Consider the following 25687-nt stretch of genomic DNA (forward strand, 5'->3'; position numbering starts at 1 on the left):
GAGATGGAAGGTTTGGGGGACTTCATTTGTCGGAACTGTAAGATGGCATTCCATTCTACTGGACTCTTGGATAAACACACGGCCAAATTCTGCATTGGCACAGACCTAAAAGATCCAGTAGCTCTATGGAGAGGTCAAAGGGGATTCACTCAAAAAGAACAAGCAGCCGTGAAGACGGTGCATCCTACAAGGACAAGGACACCTGATTTAATTCTTGTAAGTAGTTTAATATTATAAAATTATTCCGAAAACCTGCAGTTGATTTGTATATTAAATATACTGTGTATTATAAAAAAAAAAAACTATATATAATTTGAATAAACAGAGCAGTTAATAAACAGTTCCTCAAATATTGAAGTACTGTTTCAAGATGAAACAACAAAATCACACCTACCCAAAAATTTGGAATGGTAATTAAAGTAATACAGTTAGTAAAAATGTTTCTTGTTCCATTGGCCAGCTGAAGGAACAGAGAAATCATGAGAGCGAAAGTGCACAGGACAATGTGTCAGAGAATACTGCACTAAACAAACTCACTGAGGAGGTACAGGACCACATACAAACTTAATAAATCTGGTTCAGAGTGGTTTTTATGCTCCATCTGATGATCTTCTGTTTTAGTTTCAAAAACTCAGGATTTCATTTGAACAAAACCTGCCCAGAAGACAGACAGAGGTCAGTTTGATATGCTTAGTTCTATAAATCTGTTTATAATGTGAATATTGTGCTTGTGTATGTGGTATTACGTGTTTTGGACATTGGGTAAGTTGTTCTTCAGGTGTCTGAGGAGCAGGCCTCACTCCAGCAGAGAGCTGATGAGCACAGGGCTCTTCATGAGCAGAGGCTGGCTGAGATCAGAGCATGCAACCATCAGCTGGAGAAGCAGAGAGAGGGTAACTTCTGTCATAAGAATGAAAAAAGAAAGCTATTGTTTTTGGATGTACATATATTCACAATTAGCAACAATAATTGTAGAGTTTATTTAGTTTTGTTTGGACAAAAACTGAGTTTTCAACTACATGTAAAAAAGGGTTTTACAAGAAAATACTAAAGTTTTTCTTCTTTAGAATTTCACTTCTAATTCAATATGTTACTTGCTGATTCTTTGCTAATTTACTACCAAAATTTACTCCAATTGTTTCTGTGTATGTGCCAAAAGTGAATTTTTGTGGTTTTGGTAAAGTTATTGAAAACACTTAAGAACTTTTTTCCTTTTGTTATTTGAAGATCACATGTGGTAAATCACATTAATATTTTCAATCAAGCTGTAAAATGTGTGAAACTTTTATTTAAATGTGTGCATTTAGCATACATAAAATGCTAGAAATGAAATTAGCTAGAGTTTATACCCAAAATGTTTTGAAATGTCTTTCCTACCCCAGAATGCTGAAGAGTTTGAAAAGAGTTTGTTTTCTAAAGTCTACAGGCTTAAATGGGACCCCAAAAAGTTGTCACACTGTTTCACTTAGCAACTACAAACTCATGTTGTGATTGGTTGAAACACCTCTGAACATGTTGATGTGAATTTCTTCTGCACTACTTTTTTTTAATGATGTGTTTATCCCAGAAATAGAAGAGCGGCTTGCCGAGCTGGCAGGACGGGAGAGGACGGCTCATCTCGAGGAAGTGCTGCGAGAACTGAGGAATCAGGAACAGAGGAACGAGGAGGTGCTGCAGCAGCTCAGCTCTCACATCAACTCAATGAAAGGGTAAGAGAGAGTGGAGGAAAAAGGAAATGTGCAGAGAAGCTATAAATCAATTTATGCATGTTTATACTGCGCTGGTGTTGTAGGCCTAATCCAATTGAAGTCCCCTCTAACCCACCAGAGGAAAAGAAGACACAACATATTACTTTTGACTTGATCTCTTCTGTGGCTGGACCTCTCTCTGCTCAGATAAGGTTGGTCTTTTTAACTTACATGTTGCCAGGATGATAAAAGAAGTGACAAAAAACATGCACTTACATGATTGAAGGAAGTATGCATATCAAATCTAGGAACAATAATAGGCTTTTAAGTCTTAGGATTGGGCTCTTTTAAGAACTGCCAAGAAACCTAAACACAACACAGCCATTACACCCTAGCAAAAGTTTAGTGCCACTTTAGCAACCATCCAGACCACTCGAGCATTGTGGTGCATTTGTTTTTGAAACAGAGCTTTGCGTCTGGCATACATGCAGTCCGGTGGTTCTGATCCAGAGGTTCTGGCCAATATGCATGACCTTCAAGCAGAGGCTCTTACACTGGAGCAGGCAAAACATAGAGCTGAAAGCAAGACAAAAGGAAGAAGTGAGTAGTACCATCATCACTGTCATTGAACCGTGGCTGCAAATAGTATTTGGAAAATTAAAGGGGTCATATGATGTTGCTAAAAAGAACATTATTTTGTGTATTTGGTGTAATGAAATGTGTTTATGCGGAAGAGAAAGGAAAAATTTAAATCGCATCATATGTCCCCTTTAAAGTACCATTCAAAAGTTTGGGGTCAGTAAGATTGATTGATTGATTGATTGATTTACTTATTTATTTATTGTACAAAGAAAAAAAAATTAAATTGATCAAAAGTGACAGTAAAGATTTACCAGTAAAGACAGACACTGTTACCAAAAAAAGAGAAAAGCAGCACAACATTGATAATAAGAAATATTTCCTGAGCAACAAATCAGCATATTCTAATAATTTCTGAAGGATCATGTGACACTGAAGACTGGAGTAATGGCTACTGAAAATTCAGCTTTGCCATCACAGGATTTTTTTTTTATTATTAAAAAAATAATACATTTTTATTATATTTTGAAACATAATAAAATAGAAAACAGTTATATTAAATTGTATATTACTGATTTTACTGTATTAAAAAAAATATATTAGTTTTTACTGAACTTGATCAAATAAATGCAGCCTATGAATGTACTGTATGTATGAATGAATGTATGAACATTTTAATGTTTTTCAAAGAAGTCAATGAGTCTGAATATTTTTGGGGGTCATTGTACACTATACTTTAGGATCCAGGGTCATATCTCTTTTCTGTCCTGCCAGGGATGAAGTTTCCTCACAGAGTGTTGGACCCTGATGTTCTTGCTGTGGAGCAGGAGAACCAAAGGCTTGAGGAGGAACTCTTCAGAATCCAGCTGGCCAGGGAGAAGCACAGAGAGCATGGTATCTGTTCCTCTGAGATCTGAAATCTTGAGCATGACATGATGAATAATAAAGTGATGTTCAACATTTGATAGAAATGTGTTAGTTATGTGTTGTCTAATTTGCATGCTTAAACTATGCACTAACATTATGTGGTCATAACATTTGATATTATTTGAATATATTAATAATATTTGAATATTTGAATTCATATTTTCTGGACCAGGGCTCATTGATTTCCAGAACGACCATATCCATCAAATGGCTAGCCTCCATGCTGAGATGGCCTTTTCAAGAAGAGAAAAAGAGAAGGACCGAGAGAGAAGACCACGCCATCCTCAAGCTCCTCTGTCTGTTTTTCCTGGATCTTCTATGGCCGTAACACACCCTGATCTGCCACTGGTGAGGCAAAGCTTCAGGCATCTTAATTAATACTGATGGATTATCTGTTGGGTTAATGTGATATTTCAGAGTGCACAAAATTCTCTCTGATACTACCTATTTTCATTATGTCTATAACTGAGAGATGGATGATATTACAATTCTATACTATATACAGTATCAAAATGTACGTATCAAAATGTCCAAGATCCAATAATTAAAAAATAACAATAACCATTATAGTACCAATATATTGTTAATTCTTTATGATAATTACACTACAGAATTCAAAAGTTTAGGGTCAGTAAGTCTTTTATTGTTTTTGAAAGAAGTCTCAAATGATAGTGAGAACGATAGAGAATGAAGAATGATGTGGTGCATATATTTGGTATTTACCAATATTATTATTATTGCAGGATCAGAGTTCAAAACAGCATTCGCTGATGGGTTCCCATGTAACTGATCCACTGGAAGCTCTTGGTCCTGCTCCTTATGATCCTGTGTAAGACACATTTTCACCTCGTCCTCTATTGATTTCTTTTTCTCATTTAGTCCCTATAGATGCATGTACGTCACACTAAATATATTATGATATGATTCAAATCCAGCTATCGTCTGAATGTGTGTGTACAGGGCTGGCTTTGTGATCTTCTATGACCTGGTGATGGGTGTTGAAGCTACTTTGAGATCAGTGCGTTTATTGGCAGGGTTATATTTTAATGGACAGAAGTTGGGACAGACCACCCCAATGCCACCTGTGCAGTGCCAACCTGCAGGACCATTACTGTCCATCAAGAGTCCTGGAAACTATGCTATACTGGCTGTTAAGCAACCTGTGCCAGGGTAGTTTGATTCAAACATAAATATGGACAGGTAGAGCTGGTATATGTTTACATAATTGAATATGTGTTTCGTTTCAGAGTACAGCCATCTCCAGATCTCTCTTTGGTCGTAGAGATCCAGACTTCTAAAGGTCTGGATTTGTTCAACCATGAAACTGAGGGCTTGGTGACTTGTGGCTGGGCTAAGCTTGATCTCTTTGACCAGCACAACCAGGTTCACAGCGGTCACTGGAGGCTTCCCTTCCGCTCTCTCCCCGTTCAAGCATCCTTAAGTCCAGGTCAACTGAATTCTGTGCCACAAGTACGTTCACCAAATACTAAGAGCTAAAAGTCTGTTTCCTAAGCCCATATCAACAAATCTCTTCTCATAAATCTCAACTAGGTTAAAAATGTCCTACAGGAGTTTGAACTCAATTAAATCTGGCTAAATACGTTTTCTTTCTAAGTTGGGTAACATGGAACTTTGTCTTCGGGTAGCAAATGCTCATGGTGGAGATGTACAGACCCTTGAAGAGATTGACCCAAACAACACCAACCAATACAAGTACATTTCCATGGTAGGCAAAATACTTAGATTTTCTATCTTAAGATGCTTTTTAAAAGCAAAATTTACAACGGTTTTCTTGTTTAGGTGGCCTCAAACCAAGAACCATGTAACACATTGCAGCCCTCATCCAATCCATTACCTTCATCACTGCCACAGAAAGATCATGTGGAAGAGACCAATTAAGGGCAAATTGAGTAATTCAACCCAAATTTGATTATCATACAAATAAAGCCAGTTGTAAATTCAAACATTTTGTATGTCAAGTAACTACATACAGGTTTTTCGTCTCCCATCTATGAAACATTAAAAGTTAATTACTTGACCTGGGTACATCCAAGTTGTTGTTTTGTGTACGTGTGTGTGGCTTCCCATTGATCTAGAAACAGTTGTTTAAGGCTGCTTTATCATTTTCCCACCAAATCACAAACGCACACATACTTGTACAAACATTTTACTCCTATTATAGTTCAAACATTATCATCCGATCATGGGATTCCACAAGTTTCTGGCCAATGAATTTCTATGATTCCATTGGACAGCTAGCTATATTTGAAGCAGAACACTTATTAAAAACAAAGGGTAAAATATTAAAATCCACATTCACATATGCAAATATCCTTTATTCAGAGTTCACTACAATTATACAAAAATTGGACTGAAAGAAAACAGGTTATTTACAAAACAAAGAGACAAAATTTGTTCATGGCGTATATGAGGCAGGCATGCTCTGCTGGTTGGAAGGTAAGTGGTCGATCAGAAGATGCCCATTATGCTGACGTCTCCACAGAGGAAGAATTGGCTGACTGCAAGAGAAAATGAAAATATTAAAACAAAGAAAAACTGCTCAAAATAATAGTGTAGGCAATAAACTGAAGCTTGACGAATGATAAAACTTCAGATGCAATACTCCAACCAATTCCATTAGCTCAGTAAGTCTACCAATATTTAGATAAAGAAACAAACTCCCTCTAAAATAGGATTTTGCTAGTATGTGTAAAAGTACATCCAGCTGAATCGGTCCTCCTCTCAAGTTTGCTTCGACCCTTGTATTCTAACAATGTTACGATGCCAATATGTTAGAATCCAGCGCCCTGTGACTGCATAAGAGGAAACAGCAAGCCTATCAACTCGCCTCCTGCTCCATTTTCTCCTGGACTCCATTGCTGTTGTGGGCGGAGTCATCACTGCCATTAACTGAGGTCTCCTGTTTATTCTTTTTAGCATCACTGTCCTTTTTTGGACTCTCCTCATCTGGTTTCCTCTGTGCAGGAATAAAGCAGGACAGAACACGTACTTTTTTTTTGCGCTAAACACTTAGTGTCTACATGCTACTCAAGCACATATGGCCACTTCAACACCACACCACAACTACAACATGCCAAGCCACAATAATGAAGCCCAAACACCACAGAAGCACCGAGCAACACCAAACCTAATCTAGTTGAAAAAAAAAATGCAGCTCATGACCCAGCATGCAAAATTGACCTCAACTAAGGGAAGGTAGCAATGCAAATGCCCCTTTAGAGACAGACTACCCTCATTCACTCCAATTTTAATAACTTTGAAGCATGCTAGTTCACCCACAAACCCCCCACCCATCCCTAGGTCTACTGCAATGGTTGAATTACACTTCAGTGGATAGATACTCACCTTTTTGCGAACAAGGTGAGAAATGTCAGATGCAGATTTTGAGGAAGATGCACCATCAGCTGGCCTCACAGGAATCTGAAAGAAAACAGGCATTTTAGGGTGGCACTGTCCGTTATAGGCTTAAAGTACCATTAAAGAGGAGAAATATCCCTTAGAGCACGTCAAACTCAAGGCCCGCCACATCATTTTGTGGCCCGCGAGAGCATATGATCGTCTTAAAATAAAAATCTATGCAGCTTTATATCGTAAATTATGAAAGTGCGTATCAATACCACAAGTTTGTGTTTCTATTTGGCATTCTATTCATATGCATAAATTGACTTTGGTGTGCATATGATACGCAATGGTTAGGATTAGGGGTGTGGGGTTTTTCCGTTGATGACAACTGCGTGGGCAGCTCAAAGGAATAAGTGCGGACCTCAGTGCTAGAGCCCCACCGATGGAAATGGAAAAACACAATATTTTCCATTAATTTAACAAATAAAAAAAAAAGTCGATTGCAGCTTTCAGACACGACTTCTCATTTTAAAAGTTCGTTTGAGGCGGTTTCTATGGAGTTATTTTAATAACAAATGTTCAGAGCGCATATTGCCTATACGAGAGCGCATCAAATGCGTGAGCGCAAATCTCTCTGCTTGCAGGTGGAGTCCCATTCATTCACTCACAGAAAACGGACACGCTTTCTATCGATCAGACATTATATGAGTGCGCTCAAATTACCTTCTCTCCTGAGTTTAATAAACGCAACCTGGAGTGTGGGCATCCACTGACAGAAACATACATTGGCACATATGCCAACTAATGTAAATAAGTATTTACATAGCATAACAGTAGTAGTCTAAATTTATCCGTTTCGCACATCAACAATACATTATAAAAATAAAAAAAGCATTTTTTTTTGTGATCAGATCAACTGGCAAACTCCTGGAAAGTCTAAGGATCCAGTAAGCAAATGCATTAAAACAGTAAGTTCAAAAAAGCGCTAGCGCAGAGAAAACATGGCCGATTTCATCAGAGATGGCAGCGAGAATAGTACTCGCGTACAGATGTCAGTAAAATAAATTTAAAATCAGCACGCTATTTAGCTTAAAAGTAGAGATCGACCGATATATCGATTTACCGATATTTAAGCATTTTACAATAATCGGATATCGGTTTTGTAATATCGGATTCACCGATAAACGCCGCCATCTTGTGGATGTTTTGAGAATTGCGCGCAGGATCGCCATTGCACTATGGCATCTGAGGGGAGAGGAGACAACAACAACGGCGTGCACAGGTACTTGATTTACTGTAGTTAGTAAACTTTATTTAACACAACAGCCATTAAATGCACAAATTAGATGTATTACATAAATGCCTGATATGTAGTTTATGCAGCTTGGCTCGAAGAAATAGAAATGAACTCACAGAGTCACGTAAGATAATGCGTCAAGTCCTGTCCCAATAAAGACTTAACTTTGCGTTAATTAAATAATATGCAGCCATGAATGGGTGCATGTTGGAAATAAAAGTGCTGAATTTAATTCTCTCTCTGTCGTCTATGCTCATTGTCTCATGAAGGCGGAGTCACGTAGGCTAAAATAATCCGTCAAGTCCTCTCCCAATAAAGACGTAACTTTGCAGTAATTAAACAATACAGCCATGAATGAGCGCATGTTGGAAATAAAAACGCTAAATTTACTTCTCTCTCTGTTGTATATTTGCTCATCATTAGTCTCGTGAGCGATCGCAGTTTGAGTATAGTTCTGTGTAAATGCATAGATAAACTGCGCTGTCAGCCGGCATTTCATAATCTAGAAGGACAAAAACATTAGTAATTCTGATGTAACATGCCAGCTGAGAAATGCAATAAAATACAATGTTTTGTTTGTTATTCTCTGGAATATTGAAATATATTATTCAGTGAATTACCATTATCCAGTGAATTATTCTTCACTCTTTAGCCTATTAAACCGCTTATAAACCTACTAAAACTGTAGTTTAAAATGAAGTTGATATGACTCCTTTCATTTATTTATTTTCTCCATTTGAGAACATTAGACCTTCTACATTTATTTTGCTTATTGTTAATATTAGTGTTGCTGCTGATGCTTTAAATAAAATGTTTTTTTATTGTAATATGAAGATTAAATTTAACAAAAAAAATAAAAAATATTTTTTTAACTTTCAAGATGACTGAAAGGAGGAAAAACCAAAGTGAAGTATGGACTTACTTCACGCAGTCATTTATTTACTTTATGACAGTAAATAAATATCGGTTCTGCATATCGGTTATCGGGCACATAAACACGCAAATAATTGGTATCGGTAATAAAATCAGTATCGGTCGATCACTACTTAAAAGCACGAGTGTTTTATACTGGATGCTGGCTGAAGGCGTTTTAGATTACGCAGTAGTCAGTGGTTTAGTAAATCTGGATCAGTCAGGTCAAGGTAGCTCATTTAGTGGTCTTTTGGCATCCCCCTGTGTTCCTGTTTGGTATCGCAGATTGACTTGTTCAATTTATTTTTATTAAAAGTGCTGTAAACTACTAAATGTAAATGTACAAATGTTCATTTTCTATGAAGCTGCTTCGCAACAAGTGTATCATGAAAGGTTCTACACAAATAAATGTGAATTGAATTGCAAACAGTTAATGAATTTATTTAGGCACTATACATTCATTGCAAATTATGAAAATTAAAAAAGTACTTTTTTTTTTTTTTTTAGTACTTTAGTTTGTATTCATTTATTTTTGGGTGGGGGAGTGGGGTCGTGTACCACCACATCTTTTTTTTCTTACTACAAGCATTGTGTATCATATGCACGCCAAAGTCAATTTCTGCATATAAAATAGCATGCCAAATAGAAACAGAACATAGTGCTATACGCACTTTCATGAGACCGGACTAATTTTTTTTTTAAATGCCATATCTGTCACACGTACTTAGCAGCTCACAATTATTTGTTGTACCATAAATGTAACAAAATAGTTTAACAAACTTAATGTAATGACCAGTGTTTGATGATACTTGTCTTTATTTACTTTGATTTATGGAGTAATTTGGATTTCTTAACCTGATAAATTAAAAGGATTTGTTAAAATAACACCGAGCAATAACATATTTTTACATCAATGCAAATGCAGATGCAATATTTGTAACTCAAGTAATAATAAAATAAAGAGACCGTTATTTAACAATATGTTGAGTAGTAACATTTGTACAGTCTTACGGTTACAACTGGCCCTTTGACGGCAGCCATAATGTTGAAGTGGCCCTCAGTGAAAATGAGTTTGAGACCCCTGCCTTAGAGCTTAGTTTGAGACTCAAAATGAGGATGGGCACATATACAGCAGTATCAATACTGACAAGGTCATTTATTTGGGATCAAAAAGAGATACTAAAATTATATTAATACAACACATGGTTTCTGAACTTTTAACTTCTGTGCCAAAAACCCTTGACATATTTAGCTGGTCCATGTCACATGAAAAAAATAAAATAAAAAAATAAACCGCATTAAATGGCCTTTCAGGAAACGTTAGGGCCCCATTTAAGAAATGGTAACAAAGTATCACCCATCCCCAATGCTAATCGAGGTAACATTAAGCATCAACACACCTGACTAGCAGTAGATGAGGACGGGCCACCATTTTCAGCTGGGAATGCAGATGAGGTGGATGCTCCTGCCTGTAACAAAAACAAATTCCAAACCATTCATCATTTTTACTGCATCCTGGATGACCCACATGCCCAACTTCTCCACTTTTTTTTTGTGTGTACTAAGAGCAATGCTAGGGATGCATGACATAACGGTACCATATTCAATAAACGTATAATACAAGCTGATATCAGATTTGTCATCAGGAATTAATCAGCCACTGCAAAGCACTGAACAATGGATAACATGCTTCATGCATTTTCATTATTGCCCCAATGTAACTCACAAGAGTCTGATGGATGGCCTCAGATGCTGCAGCAGCCGTCCTCTGGCTTTCCTTAGCATCTTCAATCTTCTCAGCAATTTCTGGCAGTAACTGTTTCAACTCCTCAAGCTCACTCTTCTCTTCCTTTGCACCTTCCGTCTTGTCTATTACCTCCTGAATCATAGCTGGAGGAAAAGTGGTGTGGAAATCAATTGAGAGTACCATGCTTGCTCATGGCAACTAGAGTTATCAGCAAGCAAATCCTCAGTTAAACACACATGAGGACTGGCAAAAGACCACTGTGAAAATGTTCCTACCAAGACGGCTCTCGATGACTTTGATGGAGTTGGAGAAGTGCTCAATGGCTTGGCTGTACTGGGCTGTGTAGCTGTAAGTTGTGCCCAACTGGTAATGAGTCTCAGCCAGAAGACGACTATGAGAGGTAAGGTGTTTCAGCTGCAAGGTTAAACACTCATTGAAGTCCTCCAGAGCCTGGCTGTAGTTACCTTCATAAAACAAAACGGAGAGACCATTTAATTAAGAGTGAAGAATGACTAATGAAGAATAACTTCAATTTTACAGCAGCTTGTGAAACCCAAAAAGGTCCTGAAAATGAAGTCATATTTTCATCTACTCACACCACATACACACCTGATTCAGCTCCAACTTCTCCAAGTTTCAGGTAAATCTGTGCCGCCATTAGCTGATCTTCTTTGCTGTCTTTTCTTCAAACCAAATAAAAGATCATGTGGGTCTTTTGAAACGAAGCTTGCGCAAGTGCATAATTAAAATATGTAATAAGGGCATACCTTTTATAAATCACCTTTGCAACCTCAAGCATCTCCCAGGCCAACTGCAGGTTTCCAACTTCATCCTCCTCACTGTCCTAAAAACACAAGGACACAATGATAAACCAGTAAATCAATGAAGAGGGGGACAAAAGACAAAAAAAAATAAAAATAAATAAAACCTTTTACAATGGATTACAAACCTTATCCTTTGTTTCACCCTCTGCATCCTCCTCCTCATCTTCATCCTCATCTAAAACATCAAAGATGTTAACTCACTGACACTGATCTAATGTAAAAACCCATCACCTTGGACACCCTCAGTGACACTGCAGCTTAAAAGCCAAATACTCTATGGATCAAACAGTGTTTAAAAGATTCACCGGGTGAAATTTAGCAAAGGTATTTTATACTCAATTTCGTGCTCCCCAGACTCCATCATGCTTCACTACCTCCATCTTCCATGGGTTCTTCATTCTCTTCAGTTCCATTTTTCTCCTCATCACCCTTTTCATCTTTTTCAGTAACTCCATTTGACACAGTGACATCTTGCTTTTTAGAAGCGCTTTCATCCACAGCTTTTGACTTCTCAACTTCTTCGGCAGGTTCCTCACTTTCAGCAGGTTTTGCCTCATGTTCAGCTTGTTTCTCCTCATTTTCAGCAGGTTTTGCCTCATGTTCAGATAGTTCCTCATTTTCAGCAGGTTTTGCCTCATGTTCAGATAGTTCCTCATTTTCAGCAGGTTTTGCCTCATGTTCAGATAGTTCCTCATTTTCAGAAGGTTTTGCCTCATGTTCAGATAGTTCCTCATTTTCAGCTGGTTTCTTAGTTGTAGGTGATGCTGCATCCCCTTCCTTTGACTCTTTAACCTTCTCCTGCTTCTCCTTAACTTCTTGGTTCTTCTGCTCACCTTCCCCCACCTCTTTTTCTACCTCTGACTGAGTTTTGTCCTCTGACATGGCATCATAAACCTGTGCTCGAAGCTCATCTCTGGTTTTCTCTGCATCATAGTACAAATGGAGGGACATTTCTAGGTTACAGCTGGAGTCCCTCTTAATCGGAATCAAGTTTAAAAAAAAAAAAAGTTACGCTTTGTAAACATGCGCTGGTTTTTGTGCAGAACAGACAACGGACAATTTGGCGGTTCTTTGGAAGCATCCTTTTTGCAGATGTCAAGCCTTGAGCATGCATGAAAAATACACATTTTAACTGGTAAACTAAAACGTAAAATACAAACCATCCAAGTTGTCTGCGCTTTCAATTTTAGAGTCATTCTGTTTCTCGCCTTCTTCAGACGATTCTTCTGGGACTCCCTCTAAAGCATTACCAAGCACTGTATTCTCCATCCTACATAAATATTAAAAACACCAAAGTTAGAAGAACTGATAACCTTTTCTTTTTATAAATGTAATGCATTAAATCTTAATCCATATACCTACCTAGCAAGCTCCAGAAGGGCTTTCCCACACAAGAAAAAAGCTTCACCACATTCATCAGCAGTGTCTCCATACTTTTCAGCTCTTAAGGGGGAAAATGGGTTACACATTTTATTTGTGTGTGTGTGTGTGTGTGTGTGTGTGTGTGTGTGTATGAGATACATATATATATATATATATATAAAAAAAACACACACACATACATACATCGCATCTAATAAAAAAAAAATAAATAAATAAAAAAGTGTACTCCTACAATGGCAGATACCACATTCTTTACATAATACATATGCATTATAATATTCCTTCACTACTCACAGCATGGCACAAGCCTCCTGGAACACACTCACTGCAGACACAACATCACCCATCATTAAGTGCCGGTTGCCTGTGCCAACCAGCTTCTTTGCTTCCTCAGAAACATCGACGGAGCTGCAAAATTGAATGAAGATGGGAGTACAATGATGCTCAATACTCATTTTATCGAACTAATTAGTTTTAATAAACCTAAACACGGATACCAACTCACCTGTCTGCAGCGCTTGACGAGCAAGGCTTCTCCTCCATACTGCAAAGATAAACAATACAAAAATGTAGTCATAAATTATTAAAAAGCCTCGAGTCGTCTGAAGAATACGTCCAATGAGAGTCAATTTTCACTGGAGTTCGCTTCAGAAGTTCACGTGCCAAGGACCAAAGTTAGCGCGATGCTACTTATTTCCTGACAGAGACTGTCAGCAACATCTACACGCAGATATGATAAACATCTAATGTCACAGTTTAATGTCAATATAATACCCAAAGTGGGCAATTTAAAGTGCTATTTGTGTTGTTACCGCCACCTTTCAAACTTAACGCTCGACTTCGGCGCGCGTGCAGCCATTTCAATGCAGCTCCAAGCGCACTGACGGGCCATTCGTGACTACGCGTCAACAGAGCGGGACTTTCCTCATTTAGGATAAAACAACACAACACGTCAGCGGGAATCAACGGCGATGCCATCCCGTCGCGTGCGACTCGATGTCCGGGCGCGGGAGAAAAGCGAACATTTTTCCTGACGGAGGACGGAGCTGCTGCAGCTTTCTTATCAAAAGAAACCAGCCAAAACGTCTCACTCCGACTTCCTTCAACTTTTCTGCTTACTTCCCAGGCTCGGGAGCGCACTTACTTAAAATGGTATTTTACCTTTCGGCAGTTGAAGAAGCTGCTGTTTCCTCTGGCATTTTAATGCGTTAAATAAACGAAGCTGTAATGTACTGTTGGATGATGTGCATGCAAATAGCAGGTTTGTGAAGCTGCTCCTGAATTAGTCTTTGTTGGCGCCTTTAAATACGGATACAAGCCGTACTTCCGCTGAACTACGACCCTGTCACAAAAACGCGGGAGAATAAATTTAAAGGGCAAGCAACCGTATTAAAAGATTTTTATTTTTTTTCCTCTTTATTCAGTTTCATCACACAAAAGCACAATACAAACAGGGAAACGTTGCTACGGTGGCCGAGAAGTGCAAAGCAAATCACAATTCTGAAAACAAAATAACAAATTACAAACGCAAATGCAAGTCTAAAAAACTAAATAACAATTCAGAAAGCACAACGTATAGTTTGAGACAGCGCTATTGGTTTGGGATTACTCACCGCTGACTGGACGAGACATCTGTCAATCAACATATATGTGTGTGTGTGTATATATAAAAAATACGGGGTGTCTATTTACATTTAGTTAAAAGTGGCTGTGAATCATCAGCTCCAGTGGCGCAGATAGATAAGCACGTGTCGTTGGCTTTTTAACGCGATCGACCCGGGTTCGATCCAGTCTTTTGCCGAACTTTTATTTCCTCCCTTTTCAAATCTCGTATTAGCAATGGATTCTATTTACACTAAGTGAAAATAGCAGTATTTTTAGCAATATGCTATTTACACTAAGTGCAAATACCTATTTACACTATGTTAAAATAGCAGGATTAATTAGAATCTGATTAATTTACATAAAAATAATGTCAAAATAACCTTGAGGGTCTTAAAAATATGCTGTATTTCCAAAATGTAAATTTGTTATTTTAAAAGTGATAATCCAGATTAATTCTTGACCAGTTTCATAATATTCACCCTTAAACATTGTGAATACATTTAAAATCAGCCCTTATTCGTTAAGTTTCATTCCACACATGACAAAAAATGAGCACACATTTCAATATGTAACAAAAAATGTTTTTATTGTGTTTAGAAGTATACAGAGTAGTGAATGGACACATGGTTCCAATGCACAGAATCACGTAGAAGTGTGTATTAATAGGGGTCATTAAAAGGGTAGTGAGGATGTCCTGCATCTCGGGGGACAGACTTACCATCAACCTAGAAAAATAGATGCAAAAACGTAACCTCTTTGTTAATGGCCACGTAAACTTTAGTGCTATGTTGTATGATGTGGCTTACAGTAATGTAACTTACAGTAATGGTTGGCACAATGTAACGCCAGCCTCTGTGCAATGCTGTCACTTGATTTATTTCCTCAGGTTCAAGAGTGAAATCAAAGACCTGTAAATGAGCAGAGTAAATGCATCGCATTGTTACAATACATGGTCATAAACACTGTAGAACATGAAAGAATAAAGAAAAACATGCAGATACCTGGATATTCTCTTTGATCCGAGACTGTGTAATGCTCTTTGGGATAGTCACTACTCCTCGTTGAGTTTGCCACCTGCCAAAACATCAATGAAGAAATACTATGTAATAATCAGTGAAGAAATACCATACACAACTCGTGTAGAAGCATGAATTTACCTGATGATAATTTGTGCAGGAGTCTTGTTGTATTTCTTGGCTAGTGCAGCCATGGTTGGTTCCTCCAACAGCACAGGCTCTTCTGGATGCTTCCAGGCTCGGTCAGGAGATCCTAGCGGACTGTAGGCAGTCATCACCAAACCTCGATCCCGGCAGTGAGCCAACAGTTCAACTTGTGCAAGGTATGGATGGGACTCCACCTGCAAAACACTATTGTTACTCAACAAACTGATAGAATAGACCATATAAATTAGGACATCACATTTTCTTCTGACCTGCAAAACAGTTGGTTTGATGCTTGCAACTGATAAGATGTCATCGATCTGCCTGCTATTGAAGTTTGAGAGCCCGATGGCCCTGACAAGGCCCTTTCCCACAAGTTTTTCCATAGCAGCCCATGTCAGCTTGTAGTCTATGTTGTCATACAGCAAGGTTCCATCCTCCTTCCTAGGAAAAGAGGTATCACCTCGTCTGGATAAAAATAACAAGATAAAACACTTGACTGAGAAAAGGCAGAGCACATTAAAGGGCTAGTCCACCCAAAAATGAAAATTCTGTCATATTTACTCACCCTCATGTCATTCCAGCCTGTATGACTTTTTTTCTTTGGTGGAAGATGTTTTGAAAAATGTTAGTACCAAACAGTTTTGGTTGCCATTGACTTCCATCATGTTTTTGACCATACAATGTAAGTCAATGGGAGCTAAAACTGTTTGGTACCAACATTCCATAAAATTCTTCAAATGATGACAGCATTTTCATTTTTGGGTGAACCATTCCTACTAATGAGCACTTCACACTTCATTCCCCAAAGGAGATCAAGAAAATGTCACGTTTATATTGGCAATAAACAAGACACCCAGAATAAGACTATTATAACAATAGACTATTATAGAATCTTGCACCCTTTAATCTCTTTTAAAAACAGTCATAATTTCGATTTTTCTTTAGATTTTAGATCTTAAATTAGTTCTGAGAAGAGTAACCAATTCAAAGTCATTCATACACAGTACTCTCTTTCTCTCTGTGTATATAAAGTAAAAAAGTGATTTGATGTGTAGCCAAGTATGGTGTCCCATACTCAGAATTTGTGTTCTGCATTTTATCCATTCAAGTGCGCACACACAGCAGTGAGTAGTGAACACACACCCGGAGCAGTGGGCAGCCATTTTTGCTGCGGTGCCTGGGGAGCAACTGGGGGGTTCGGTGCCTTGCTCAAGGGCACCTCAGTTGTGGATAATGAGGGTGGAAGAGAGTGCTGGTCATACACTCCCCCCACCTACATTTCCTGCGACTCTCTAACCATTAGGCCCCTATATATATATTCTCATTATAAGAAGGAAACTGGAGGCTTACTGGAAGGCATATGGCCAATGGATGAGGTAGAGGTCCAGGTACTCCAGCTTTAGGTCTTTTAAGGTCTTTAACAGAGATGGTTCCACGTCATCTGGGTGGTGTTTTGTGTTCCACAGTTTGGAGGTCACAAATACATCCTCTCGCCTTATGCCCTGAAAAAAGACAACAGTTGTAAAGCACACATTGTTACTTTATATTTAAGTGTATGGGTATGCATTTCATATTTGTAATCCACTTGGTTGACCTACTTTTTCAGGTCCCATTATTTCCTGAAATGCTTCACCGATCTCTGGCTCATTCCCGTAAATGGGAGCACAGTCAATGTGCCGATAGCCAGACTGCAATGCCCAAATAACTGCCTGTTTCACCTGCAATTGACAACATATTTATATAAAATGCTTTCTTTTTTTTTTTTGAGTTCTAAACACAAACACAATATTTAAATCCAAAGATTATTGCAGAACATAATTGATAATATACTGAAGAACTGCATATCCTAGTAAATCTCCTCTCATTCTCAATACATCATATTCAGATCCAAATTCTGTCATAATTACAGTTGGGATAATGCACAGAAAACTTACTTGTCCTGCTTCACTCTTCCAAGTCCCAAGTCCCACAAGGGGCATCTTCCGTCCAGTGCTGAGCACAGCCAAGTCATTCATACTCATCCTGTGTGCCTTCAGAGAAAAAAAACACACAGTATGAACAGTTCATACATGGAATAGATTTCTAAATCTATGATTTAATCCCTGTACTAGTAAATCAATCTAAACCCTAGACACTCACAGAAAGGTGAATGCAGTCAATGCAAAATGTTCAGTGTTCAAAGTCATTCAGCAGAATGAAAGGAAGTGTAACCTGCTGACTTATCAGCTGACTTCCACCGAAGCTCTAGGAGGATGTAAATATTGTAACACCCTGCACTGGATTTTTTGGGACAGCATAACTTTTGGGTCAGCAAACTTTATAACCTTAATAATGAAAATTAGTTTCAAACAAACAGTCTTTGTATTTTAATATAAAGGGCATTTAAATAATCACATCAATTCAACCTCCATGCATTACTGGCACACTCCCAGTCATTATTCTAAATCAGTTTGCTCCGAATTGTCTAGTTAGTGCCGTGAATCACACAGACAGTTGGATAACGTACCATTCGACAGTAAAACTTGTGAGAATGAATGACAAGACGCAGAGCACGTTGAATATGCTGCATTTCACCCTGTAAAATCCGGTCAACTAGTGTCCCATGTGGCGCATCACAACAAGGAATGTTTTTCCTAGGTCAGGGATAGTTTTATTTTATTTGTTCAGATACTTACGCTGTATGAGTAGGTCAAGGAATTTCTTCACTATATAACTATCCAGGTTGATTAAAAATTAGTTAAATATTTTCTCATAACGCTAACGTATTTACTTCCTGTTCGCTGTCCTCTAAAAACATCCGTCAAAATAAAAGTCTCTATAACATTGCAACAAATTCCTCACCGTCACTCTTTTCTAGTTCAAGTGACAGGGATAAAAATTAAAATGAAGACTTAATCTTAGCTATTTGCCAAATAAAAAAAACAAATCCCATGTCATTTTAGTGAGATCATATGAAAATAATATTATGATCAATCTGAAACTCCTTCAAACGTTCCGTAACCTATAAAATACACCAACCTTTGTACACTTCTACATGTCTTTTCTTTTTGAAATGTAAAAATAAAAGGGAAAGTTAGGGATTCTTTATGGTTTGCTTATTACCCTACTTTATATTTAAAATAAATATTTTATTTCTCTCATGAAATTAAGAGCAGTTTTGCAAACTTTATACCAGAGCACTAAACTAGTATAGGAGTGATTATGTCCAGTCTTCTCATGGCTTTAGCTGTTCAACTTCAATTCTGACATAAATTTGAATGAACCTGTACAGAATTCCCCCAAATCAGAGACACCATCATACACCAAAATAACAGCAAAGGAATTATTTTTTCAATCATTGTCTTACAATACATCAATTGTTTAATTTACACAGTACAGTTAATTCAGGATGAAAAAAAAATCTGCAATTTATGGTTGTAAATTTCAATTAAAAGTATAAAACAGCATCAAAAACCTATGAGGACAAAATTTAGCTTGGGCAATTTACACAGAATATGATCAAGCTTTTTACAACAGAAAGTGCTCCGTTTCTCCATATATTACAGAGCACAAAAATATCTATTTAAAAAAAAAATCCCCACAGAAAACAGATCACTCATTTCCTCTTCGACTTCTCTTGTGACTCTTCTTTGACCGACTAGAACACAGAGACAAATGCAGCATGAAACAAGAGGGGAAAAACAAAGAAAATCATTTAAATTCATTTGATATATGTGGGCATTACCTTTCTGGGGACTTGGAGTGACTGCGATGCCGGTGACTTCTGTGGTGACCTGGAAGAAAATATACCAATATTTCTTAATTATCAGTTTTTCCATTTACTCTAATTATTTTAAACAACATATTGTGGTGACTTTTTTTCTTTGTATACTTGAAAAGAGCCTTGCTGTACCTGGAGATTTGGAGCGATGCCTTCTGTCCCTGGATCTGCTGCGGTGTCTACGGGGACTTTTGCTGCGGTGACGGTCCCGATCTCGATCACGTCTGGGTGATGGACTGAATGAAAAGAGTAATCAGACAAATGTATTACACTGTATAATCTCCTAAAATAACATGCCCCACTAATAATATATCTAAAACACTAATAATGTGCCTAAAATAATTTCATTATATACCTTCGTTTTTTAGGTGATCTGCTCCGCCTAAAACAAAAAAACAAACAAAAACAAAACAAAACAGAGAATCAGAAGAATAATTATTAATCTATTAAGCCAGCAACCTGGAATAATATGATCTGAATTATGATTAGCACCATCACTGACCTTCTGGGTGAGCGGCTGCGTCTGTAGCGTGGAGAAGGAGACCTGCGTGGCCGGTCCATATCTCTATAACTTCTTCTGTGTGGCTCTGGTGTCTGCACTCTCTCTGGCTGCAGTACATATGGAGAGGTTGTGTAACAGTCACATTCAATATATATATATAATTATTAATTACAATAATAATTTGTGCTTGGATAGATTGTCAGACATTGTGAGTTCACGTTTACCTTCTCTTCTTCCTCATCCTCCTCCTCACTGGTCTCCACCTCATCTAGATCTTCTTCCAGAGCACTAATACGAGTATCCAGCAGCTCAGCTTCCTCCAAAACCTGTCTCTTCTGTGAAAAACGAAACACCAAAAATGAACATGTGGACATTATTTTTTTGACAAATGACTCAATACATTTCCTTTAAAATTCACATTACTTTAAAGGACAACACAAATGCACTATGTAAATAAATAAATATATATACATACACACTACATGTAACAAGTCCAACCAACCTGAAGTCTAGGGAGGATGACGTCACACACTCGCTCTGCATTAAGCAGCTCATCTATAAACTCATCAACGTGCATCAATTCAAACTCTGTGTAAAGAAGAAACATTATTTGCAAATGTCTTTTTCAGCAAGGATAAATTACGTCATGCCACATACCCACTAAATATTCAAGAAAAATGCTCACCCCCATTTCTGTTCTGGCTTTTGATTTTTCTGTAGTCATTGTATAATGGCTCTAAATACTTGTAGCAATCCACAGAAGTTCCAGTCAGGCGCATATACATCGCTCCAAGCAAACGGACATACCTGGAGGGGGAAAAACAGATCAGTAATGCAAAACCACAAAACCTTCATGCACAGTGTAAACAGGAAAATGACAAACTGCATACAGTTAGAGCAGTAATTGAACACTAACTTGAAGTCTTCATTCTTGATGAATTCCACAATAATGTCCTTTTCAGGCTGGATCTGCAGCATCTTTAGGGTCAGACATAAGAATGGAGTTGGCTTGATGTTTCCTCCATATACCCCACCAACATACTTCAGCTCCATTGCTTTGTCCACGACAAGCTCAGCTACATTTTACAGATGGGACAATAATAGTGACAGTTAAAATGATGCTTGGCACATTAATTCCACAATTCCATATATGTACGTAGAAATTTAAGGTAAATGTGTTATAACAGACCTTAACTCTGTCAAGCTTACCGCATCATACTTTATACATGACTTTCTAAGGCCTCCAAAATTTTCAACATGCTGAAAAACCTGTTGTACACAATTTTCTACACGTCTTCTACCATCTGATTGATAGCACATACTTTATAGAGCATTTTTAATAGAATTCTAAAAATGTTCACCTTCAGGTCATGCTTTTTGCTGTGAAATCTTTAATGATTTTCATAAAATAAATGTGGTAATAACTTTAATATGAATATTTACTGGACTGAAACAACTTTGAGAGATATATATATATATATATATATATACATGTGTGTGTGTTTCGGTCTATTATTTCATATGCCAGGCTTTACAGGGTTAATAATAGATTAAAAGATAGGGTAATCACTTCTACGACTATATGAATACGCCATTCTCGTAACATTACTAATGCTGCCAACGGTAAACAATGAACTACAGCAGGTCAGCTTTAAAATATAATGAAATAAGATGAGGTAGCCAGTAAGTAGACTTACTTCGAGGTAATTTGGTGAGTAAGGCTACTGTTGTTTTTAATGCCACATTAACAAATACCGTATGTAGTCCAGCACACTTCTCTCACCTGTAAGTCCAAAACATTCCTCTTTCCAGTACTTGGACTCATAAATACGTGTCCGTATAATCTTCTCGACAAGATACTGAGGATTTGTTCCATGTATACTATTGGCATCTTTTACCGTTCTATTAGCCATGGCTTAAAATTGTTAATGAACGAACGGATAATGTGAATGCTAATATGCCATTGAGAAATATCGAAAAATGACTTCCGGGGAAAAGCGTGCGTCACATCCGTAAGGTCAAGCGGTATTTTGCTGTCCAATCAAAAGCTCTTCTTACGTCATCTACGCGCGAAAGAGACGTGTGTTTTGTATGATTGTTGTATGATTGTGCTCTCTGTCTACTGTAGTGTAAGATGCGTTCAACTTCATATATACGCTGATTTAAATTTCTGTGTGTCTAAGTTTGGCGGAGACGGAATATTGTTGCTTATTCATTTGTTTGATAAGGAGATTTGAAACTGTTTCAGAAATTACCGGCTGGTGAGTAAAGAGAGGTGCTGGGGATTTGAAGTTTACTTTACCTAAAGTTACCTTACATAAAGAAGACTGGTTATTTTAACAGTTTGGAAGTTATATAATATAATATAATAAATAATAATAATAATAAACGAAATAATAATAATAATAATAATAATAATAATAATTAAAAGTTACCTTAGTTTTAGTCCTGGTCACAGTTTAAACCAGCTGCGAATTTGATTAACGTTAGTTAGCCAAGACCCAGTACACGATTGGGGTAATGTTATTTACTTAATATCAGGTATTTAAAGGTAAATATATCACTTTAAATTATTGCATTTAATATAATAATAAAAGTTGCAAACATTTTTATATTTGTTTACGATTATAACAGACAATATGTTTGTGTGTGTGTGTGTGTGTGTGTGTGTGTGTGTGTATATACACACAAACATGTATACATACACAAGATAATTTTTCTGTAACTTTTTTCCTGGTTGCCATTGTTACTGGTTTGACTATTAGGTACATAATATTAAATACATAATCGGTGCTGTGCTTTACAGACCTTGTATCAGACCTGCGCCATGAGCCGCTACATCACAAGACTGAGAATGAGAAGAGCCTACAAATGGAATGGGAGACCAGTCAGTAAAGACAGGAAGCTGAAAAGGCAATACTACGAGTAAGTGCACTTACCACATTATGATGAATACTAAGTGATTTGAACAAATGTACTGTACATTGTAACTTGATTTTGAGGCCTTGTGAGTGAGAGCAATCTCTATAAAATGTGTTTTAAGTCATTTTTCAGTAGTCATGGAAATTCATTGGTCAAAAGATGTTTTAACCCTGAATGTAAGAGCATTAATGCTTTGATTGATCCTCACACAGATCCATGTCCATTTCTGTGGAGGGAAAGACAGAAGATGTAACTGTGTCTTTAGGCCAGTACATTTTGATTGAGGGTGATGATGATGACAATCCCTTTGTGGCACAACTCCTCAAACTGTACACTGATGGTAGGAATATGCCCTCTTTTTATGCAAAACATGTATATTTGCATGCAATCGGAGTCAGACACTAATCTGTTTTGGTTTATCTAACATTTGTACCCAGATTCAGGAAAGAAGAAGACCGCAGTAGTGCAGTGGTTTGTGCGGACGTGTGAAGTACCTCAGAACAAACGCAAGCTCTTGGGCAGACATCCCCATCCACAAGAGATATTTTTCTACCAGGACTGCTCTTGTGATAATGAGGTGGATGGAGAGACCATTCTCGGAGCAGTACAGGTAGGCATTGTATGGTTGTAGGATTTAAATTATGGAGGGATTGCTCATATTTGTACACTGTGAATGTGCATCACACTACAATCAAGAAATGCTTATGTAGTTGTTTCACATGATTGATTCTATTTTTTTAAATCTAAAACAATTATTTCATTCTTTTACATTTAAAAATATTGCTAAAGTATGTATTATTATTATTATTATGCCTTTTTTATTATATATTATTTAAAGTAGTATTTATATAATTAATAAAAAAAAAGGTTTATGATTATTATAATTTCCATTATATCCAATAATAATTTATACCTTTCATTCTAGATTGAGTATGTCCCAGTTGAGGATCCTTTTCCAAAGGGCAAGAGCAAAGGTATACTATTTGTCAAACTCTTGTGGGATACCAAATCCTTCAGAGCATTGGATCCTGAGCTTATGCAGCCCCCTCAGAGCTCTAAATCTCCCCCACCATCTTCACGTGGACCTCAGACTCGTGCTCTTCCAACCCCAGACCTCTCGGTAATGAAACGGGCCATGTCAGGCATTCTCACCCGTGGCAGCATGAGCACCGGCAAAATGAGCTCCAGTGAGGCGGAGTCTCTCCACTCTGCCTCCAAACTCTCTGCAGCTAAAGCTCTTAGTGCTAAGAGGAGAAGCCGAGCCGTCTCTGGGCCACATGTTCGCAAGAAGCTGGACTTGTGCAGTGAGTGCCATGCATCCACACACATTTTGCTTTTAAAGGAATAGTTCACCTAAAAATGAAGATTTGCAGAAAATTTACTACATTCATGATGTAGATGAGTTTGTTTCTTCATCAGAACAGATTTGGAGAAATCACTTGCTCACATTACATCACTTGCTCACCAATGGATCCTCTGCAGTGAATGGGTGCCGTCAGAATGAAAGTTCAAACGCCTGATAAAAACATCAAAATAATCTACAAGTAATTCACACAACTCTAATGTATTGTGAATCGAAAAGCCATGTGTTTGTAATAAACAAATCCACCATTAAAGCATTTTAACTTAAAGCCATCAATTCTGACCAGAATAACACTCCATAATCTATAATAATTAAAAGTCCATCAACTGTTGTCCTCTCACATCAATATCGACCAACATATTTGTTAAGAATTTTTTTTCTCTCCTGGAGAAAGCAATGTTATGGATAGAAGACTCGTATTTTAGCCAGAAGCAGCGGTTTGAAGTTAAAAGGTATTAATGATGGATATGTTTATTACAAACTTTGAAGCTTGAAGCTTTTTGCTTCACAAGACGTTAATTAATAGACTAGATTCGTGTCGATTATTTGTTGAGCAAGCAATTTTGTATGAACTAAAGAGCAACTGTTCTTTTTGGGCAACTATTCCTTTAATGGTTTCAAAAGAAACTAAACTGAACACCAGTGTTTCTCTTACATTATGGCAGGTCCAAGTAAAAACATGACCCGAGATGATGTTCTGGGAGAGATTCTTGATGAACACACAGAGAAAACGCTGACGTCTAAGTTGAACACGTCTCCAACGGGTCGCATCTCCATTTCTATTAGATTGACTCGACTTAATCTTAATGAGGAGGAGTGTGTCTCCCCTCTGTCCTCACACAGCCCTGATAAACCCAGAATGACTGCATATGACAAAGACGAATCAACCAGGTACATCTATTTACATTGGAAATTATATCTTGGTTCTTTGTTTTGTAGGCTTAGTACTTCTAATTAGTACTGTGCTGCTGATAGTTTTAGTTAGAAATAAGCAAACCTATTTTGTTCTTCATACGTGGAAGACTGGTTTAATATCCTATATCTATATAAAACTGAAAAAGTAGTCTAGTTATAAAAGTCCTGCTGCCCTCCTAGTGTCTTTCTTGGGGTGCAGCCTTTTGGGGATGATGATGCAGAGCCACTAATTAGCACATGCAGAACTCCCCGGAAGAGAGAGGCAACCCCTAGGAGTGCAGGTCTAAGAGGCCTGAAGTGAGTCATGTTCCTCTATTGCTCCACAGAGGGGATACAGATAAATTTTTTATTCTGGATGGGCTTTGGTAGTCTTTATTAAACACAAAGGCATTATGTGGCTATTTTATTTTTTCACACTTTATGCACTGGTTAAGCACACAACTACTTTTATCTAGACCAGTGCACTGTTGGCCCCTGCTTCACTTTCTTTATGCATTGATATGTTTAATTTGAGGATGAAATGACCCATAGAGTAACCTAAATGTGTGTTTTCAAACCAGGGCAAGAACTCCATCCAGGAGGAAAGATGCACTCAGAGAACCAGCACTGGCTGCTTTGTAAGTGTTGCAATTGTCTATTGTGATATTGCAATCAAAAACATTGTGAAATTAACTTGAGCAGCAGTACGTTTGTGTACAGGTTTTAGAAATTGAAAAACATTTTAAACAGTTTATATT

General features: G+C 37.6%; 4 protein-coding genes and 1 pseudogene across 9 annotated transcripts; 2 read left to right on the plus strand and 3 right to left on the minus strand.

Annotated features, from left to right (window-relative positions):
- The first annotated feature begins 3 nt into the window (after positions 1–3).
- On the plus strand, positions 4–5448 carry LOC107692406 (coiled-coil domain-containing protein 17-like). Its single transcript, XM_016491445.1, has 14 exons — positions 4–216; positions 461–544; positions 622–675; positions 779–893; positions 1568–1709; positions 1793–1900; positions 2155–2288; positions 3042–3167; positions 3367–3542; positions 3956–4023; positions 4155–4364; positions 4442–4664; positions 4810–4920; positions 4995–5448. Exons 1-14 carry the CDS (start codon positions 4–6, stop codon positions 5091–5093), a joined length of 1863 nt encoding a protein of 620 aa, XP_016346931.1. The 3' UTR covers positions 5094–5448.
- A 67-nt stretch (positions 5449–5515) lies between these two features.
- nasp (nuclear autoantigenic sperm protein (histone-binding)) lies at positions 5516–14015 on the minus strand. Of its 4 annotated transcripts, none has more exons than XM_016491441.1 (15): positions 13882–14015; positions 13226–13264; positions 13015–13128; positions 12700–12780; positions 12498–12607; positions 11712–12260; positions 11463–11512; positions 11281–11357; positions 11123–11196; positions 10789–10977; positions 10493–10656; positions 10167–10235; positions 6561–6635; positions 6043–6171; positions 5516–5713 (listed from the first exon to the last, which is right to left on the minus strand). In XM_016491441.1, the coding sequence occupies exons 1-15, from the start codon at positions 13917–13919 to the stop codon at positions 5678–5680; spliced, it is 1794 nt and encodes a 597-aa protein (XP_016346927.1). In that variant the 5' UTR covers positions 13920–14015; the 3' UTR covers positions 5516–5677. The 4 variants fall into 4 exon arrangements, with proteins under 4 accessions (XP_016346927.1, XP_016346926.1, XP_016346928.1 ...); XM_016491440.1 differs by lacking the exon at positions 13882–14015 and adding an exon at positions 13539–13627; XM_016491442.1 differs by lacking the exons at positions 10167–10235; positions 13882–14015 and adding an exon at positions 13539–13627.
- A 905-nt stretch (positions 14016–14920) lies between these two features.
- On the minus strand, positions 14921–18339 carry akr1a1b (aldo-keto reductase family 1, member A1b (aldehyde reductase)). Of its 3 annotated transcripts, none has more exons than XM_016491447.1 (9): positions 18164–18339; positions 17423–17518; positions 17087–17206; positions 16839–16990; positions 15758–15953; positions 15483–15682; positions 15327–15399; positions 15147–15233; positions 14921–15050 (listed from the first exon to the last, which is right to left on the minus strand). In XM_016491447.1, the coding sequence occupies exons 2-9, from the start codon at positions 17507–17509 to the stop codon at positions 14985–14987; spliced, it is 981 nt and encodes a 326-aa protein (XP_016346933.1). In that variant the 5' UTR covers positions 17510–17518; positions 18164–18339; the 3' UTR covers positions 14921–14984. The 3 variants fall into 3 exon arrangements, with proteins under 3 accessions (XP_016346933.1, XP_016346932.1, XP_016346934.1); XM_016491446.1 differs by lacking the exon at positions 18164–18339 and adding an exon at positions 17995–18148; XM_016491448.1 differs by lacking the exon at positions 18164–18339 and adding an exon at positions 17628–17722.
- A 457-nt stretch (positions 18340–18796) lies between these two features.
- Positions 18797–21740, minus strand: LOC107692408 (pre-mRNA-splicing factor 38A-like). Its single transcript, XM_016491449.1, has 10 exons — positions 21534–21740; positions 20667–20826; positions 20436–20557; positions 20253–20338; positions 19975–20085; positions 19751–19857; positions 19604–19630; positions 19381–19484; positions 19213–19261; positions 18797–19125 (listed from the first exon to the last, which is right to left on the minus strand). Exons 1-10 carry the CDS (start codon positions 21661–21663, stop codon positions 19080–19082), a joined length of 942 nt encoding a protein of 313 aa, XP_016346935.1. The 5' UTR covers positions 21664–21740; the 3' UTR covers positions 18797–19079.
- A 50-nt stretch (positions 21741–21790) lies between these two features.
- LOC107692409 (origin recognition complex subunit 1-like) overlaps positions 21791–25687 on the plus strand; it is an 8554-nt pseudogene continuing 4657 nt past the window's right edge.

This window comes from Sinocyclocheilus anshuiensis, unplaced genomic scaffold (genome assembly GCF_001515605.1).
Source record: "Sinocyclocheilus anshuiensis isolate Anshui unplaced genomic scaffold, SAMN03320099.WGS_v1.1 scaffold70, whole genome shotgun sequence".
Taxonomy (NCBI): Eukaryota; Metazoa; Chordata; class Actinopteri; order Cypriniformes; family Cyprinidae; genus Sinocyclocheilus; species Sinocyclocheilus anshuiensis.

Coding starts and splice junctions, on each gene's coding strand:
- LOC107692408 (XM_016491449.1), bottom strand. CDS start 21,663: ATGGCTAATAGAACGGTAAAAGATGCCAATAGTATACATGGAACAAAT. Junction 19,858..19,974: donor AGGATGAGGAAGAAGAGAAG/GTAAACGTGAAC, acceptor TATGTACTGCAG/CCAGAGAGAGTGCAGACACC. Junction 19,631..19,750: donor CGCAGCCGCTCACCCAGAAG/GTCAGTGATGGT, acceptor TTTTTGTTTTAG/GCGGAGCAGATCACCTAAAA.
- nasp (XM_016491440.1), bottom strand. CDS start 13,612: ATGGCCCGTCAGTGCGCTTGGAGCTGCATTGAAATGGCTGCACGCGCG. Junction 12,608..12,699: donor GCCCTTCTGGAGCTTGCTAG/GTAGGTATATGG, acceptor ATATTTATGTAG/GATGGAGAATACAGTGCTTG. Junction 6,636..10,166: donor CCTCATCTACTGCTAGTCAG/GTGTGTTGATGC, acceptor GTTTTCTTTCAG/ATTCCTGTGAGGCCAGCTGA.
- akr1a1b (XM_016491446.1), bottom strand. CDS start 18,057: ATGCAGCATATTCAACGTGCTCTGCGTCTTGTCATTCATTCTCACAAG. Junction 17,519..17,994: donor ACAAGTTTTACTGTCGAATG/GTACGTTATCCA, acceptor TTTTCTCTGAAG/GCACACAGGATGAGTATGAA. Junction 15,683..15,757: donor TCAAACCAACTGTTTTGCAG/GTCAGAAGAAAA, acceptor AGTGTTTTGCAG/GTGGAGTCCCATCCATACCT.
- LOC107692406 (XM_016491445.1), top strand. CDS start 4: ATGGAAGGTTTGGGGGACTTCATTTGTCGGAACTGTAAGATGGCATTC. Junction 545..621: donor TAAACAAACTCACTGAGGAG/GTACAGGACCAC, acceptor CTTCTGTTTTAG/TTTCAAAAACTCAGGATTTC. Junction 4,365..4,441: donor GTTAAGCAACCTGTGCCAGG/GTAGTTTGATTC, acceptor GTTTCGTTTCAG/AGTACAGCCATCTCCAGATC.